General features: G+C 61.8%; 1 protein-coding gene across 1 annotated transcript; it reads right to left on the minus strand.

The window, feature by feature from the left end:
- Positions 1-433: 433 nt before the first annotated feature.
- On the minus strand, positions 434-837 carry EMIHUDRAFT_48539 (hypothetical protein; the record flags this gene model as incomplete). The annotated part of the gene is made up of 3 exons (XM_005760207.1): positions 434-529; positions 598-663; positions 742-837. Coding segments are annotated over 3 exons (258 nt in total), but the record flags the coding sequence as incomplete, so codon positions are not given.
- Positions 838-2,592: the final 1,755 nt, after the last annotated feature.

Below are 2,592 nucleotides of genomic sequence, written 5' to 3' on the forward strand. Positions count from 1 at the left end.
AGAAGTTGTCGTGCGGACCGAAGATGTTTGTGGGGACGACCTGTAGCGCAGCGCGCGGGCGTGCGGGCGCGGGCGAACGAGGGGGTGGAGCGGTGCAAGCGCGAGGCGCCGCCGACTGCTGGTACAAGCGGCGAAAGGGCGGGCCATGCACGCCGTGCTGTGTGGGGAGGGGAGGAGACTAGCGGCGTGGCGGCGCGCCGAGGTGAAGTTGCAGCCGTACTCCTCGTTGTAGCACCGGTTGAGCACGTCGATCATGCGCTTGGCGTAGGCATACGACTCGTTGGACTGGCGTGGCAGGGAGTGGGCGGGGGTGAGGGCGGCGGGGCGGTGCGGTGGCACAGTTGCTAGCAGTCGTCCGGCTCGGCGGGGGCAGCGTGGGCTGGGGCAGCGACTGGTCACGCAAGGGTCTCGGACGGGTCTCGGAAGGCGCCTGGTGCGGCGGGCCCGAGTGGATCATCGTCTCGTCGATCGGGTAAGAAGTCTTGTCCGGGAAGATGCAGGTGGACAGGCAGGAGACAAGCTTTTGCACCTGTGCGACACGCCGCGCGAGTGTCGGAAGCGTCTCGCAAGCTCGGAAGGTGCACTTTACCGAGCCACCTTGTACTCTTTGGCCCAGTGCATTACGTTGTCGTTGATGGCCACGTTCTGCTGCCAAAACTCCACCTGCGCCGCGCGCAGGAGAGAGCAGAGCGGTCAGGCTGACCGCTGACCGCAGCACATGGCAAAGCGGTGACTACTGACCTTGTGGCTCATGTTTTTGAAGAGTCCGCCCACCATCGCCGCGAGGTGGATCACGTGCGTGGGCCGATGCTTCTCGTATGCAAGTCGCGTCGACTCCCTGCGAACAACGCACAGGTACTTTTGCAGGCTCAGACACACGAGCTTACTTCACCGCGGGGTCGCGTGCGTGCGTGGCAGGGAGTGTGTGTGGCAATGTGCGTGGCACGCGCCGGTCCCGCAGGTCTGCCTCCTTGCTCGAGAGGTAGACCCACTTTTCGTTGGCGGGCGTCTCGCCACAGCGGCCGTTGGCTAGGGCGGCCTGGATGCCCTTGCCGACCAGACCGCTGCCACCCGTGACCATTACTACTCTTTCCTCCATGTCGTGTGGGTTGCGAGGCGGGCGACTCCGTCTTTTTTTGCGGAGTTTGAGCCGTGGTTTGTTTTTTATTTTTGCTTGGGACCTCCTGACGATATTATGAAAAAAAACTGCCCCTCCCCTGCCCCTACCTACCTACCTACATACCTACATACCCTACTTAAGGGAAACTAAAAAAGAATCTTTGTCAGGGTGAAGGTGGTTGTTTGTTTGTGCGTTTATGTGAAGGTGGGGTACTATAAATTCTAACCAACTAAAGTGATGGTTGGTGGTACTCTCCTGCAACCACAGTCCTTCCTGTGACATGGCAGGCCACTCTCAAGCCCTACAAGCATCAGATCAACGACTTGGCTGAGGGAGGGTGTAGAGGATGTAGAGTGTAGAGAGAGCGCTGTAGAGCTGTAGAGATGTAGAGCGCTCTGGAGCGCTGTAGAGCTGTAGAGCTCTACATCCGTCGCGTGACGAACTGCGTGCGTTGTAGACGATGTCGAGCGCGATTTTGCTGTAGAGTTTGTTGTAGAGGCTCTACAGCCAAACCGCCGACTCGCGCCAGCGCGTGCGGGAGCTCCTAGGTCGGCGTTCAACTTCTTTTTCTGCCAAAGGCGCTTGCCACGGACGCTTGCGTCCTAGCCTCCAACAACGCCTCCCCGGCGCAGAGGGGCCCCCGGAGGGATGCACAACCGCTCCACGCCACGCCGCTTGCGGCGGTCCTCTTCCCAGCTCCGCTCGGCGAACGTGCGTAATCTTTTTCCTTCGCGGCAACGCGAATGGCGGCAAGGCCTCTTGCGTGCCCGCCCTCGTCACGCCGAAGACCAACCGACGTCGGACCGCGGTGAGACCACGCCGCCCCCCGCGCCCGCCCGCGCCCGCAGCGTGAACACATACGCGCGTCCCTCACCGCACGGAAACATACGCGCCAGCCGCGCAGCAGCCTCACATGCAGCGCAGTCCGCATGCTCGCGCCCTGGGCCGCCGACGACCCGGTCGGGCGGGCTGCGCGGCCGCCGTACACCATCAGGCAGGCGCGCGACCACCCGCAGCGCGCCGCAGCCCACCGCGCAGCCCTGCCAGCCAAGCCTGCGCCTCACAGCTACACAAACAGGGCGCACAGCAGAGCACAGCACACAGCACACACCGGCGCGCGCGCAGCACACGCAGACTCACGCGCGATCCCAACACGCACACGCGCACAGCACGCGCGCATCGCACGCCAGCGCAGCGCCGCACACAGAGCACACTTGCCCACATCAGCAGCAGCCAGCCTGCCACAATCCTCATCTCACACACGCGCGCGCACACTCCCCCACTGCCGGCGCACGCATCGGGCGTCGCCGAGAGGAACCAGAAGAACCAGAGAGTCGGCTTGTGTTCTTATTCTACCTGGTTTTTTTTTTTAGTTTTCCAGCTTTTCCAGGAGCCTTGGCAAGCTTAAATGGTAAAAAACAATCCCTTGGATATACCCACACTTAATATTATCCCAATGCGATCTTAAAAAA

Source organism: Emiliania huxleyi, assembly GCF_000372725.1.
Source record: "Emiliania huxleyi CCMP1516 unplaced genomic scaffold EMIHUscaffold_769, whole genome shotgun sequence".
Classification (NCBI taxonomy): domain Eukaryota; phylum Haptophyta; order Isochrysidales; family Noelaerhabdaceae; genus Emiliania; species Emiliania huxleyi.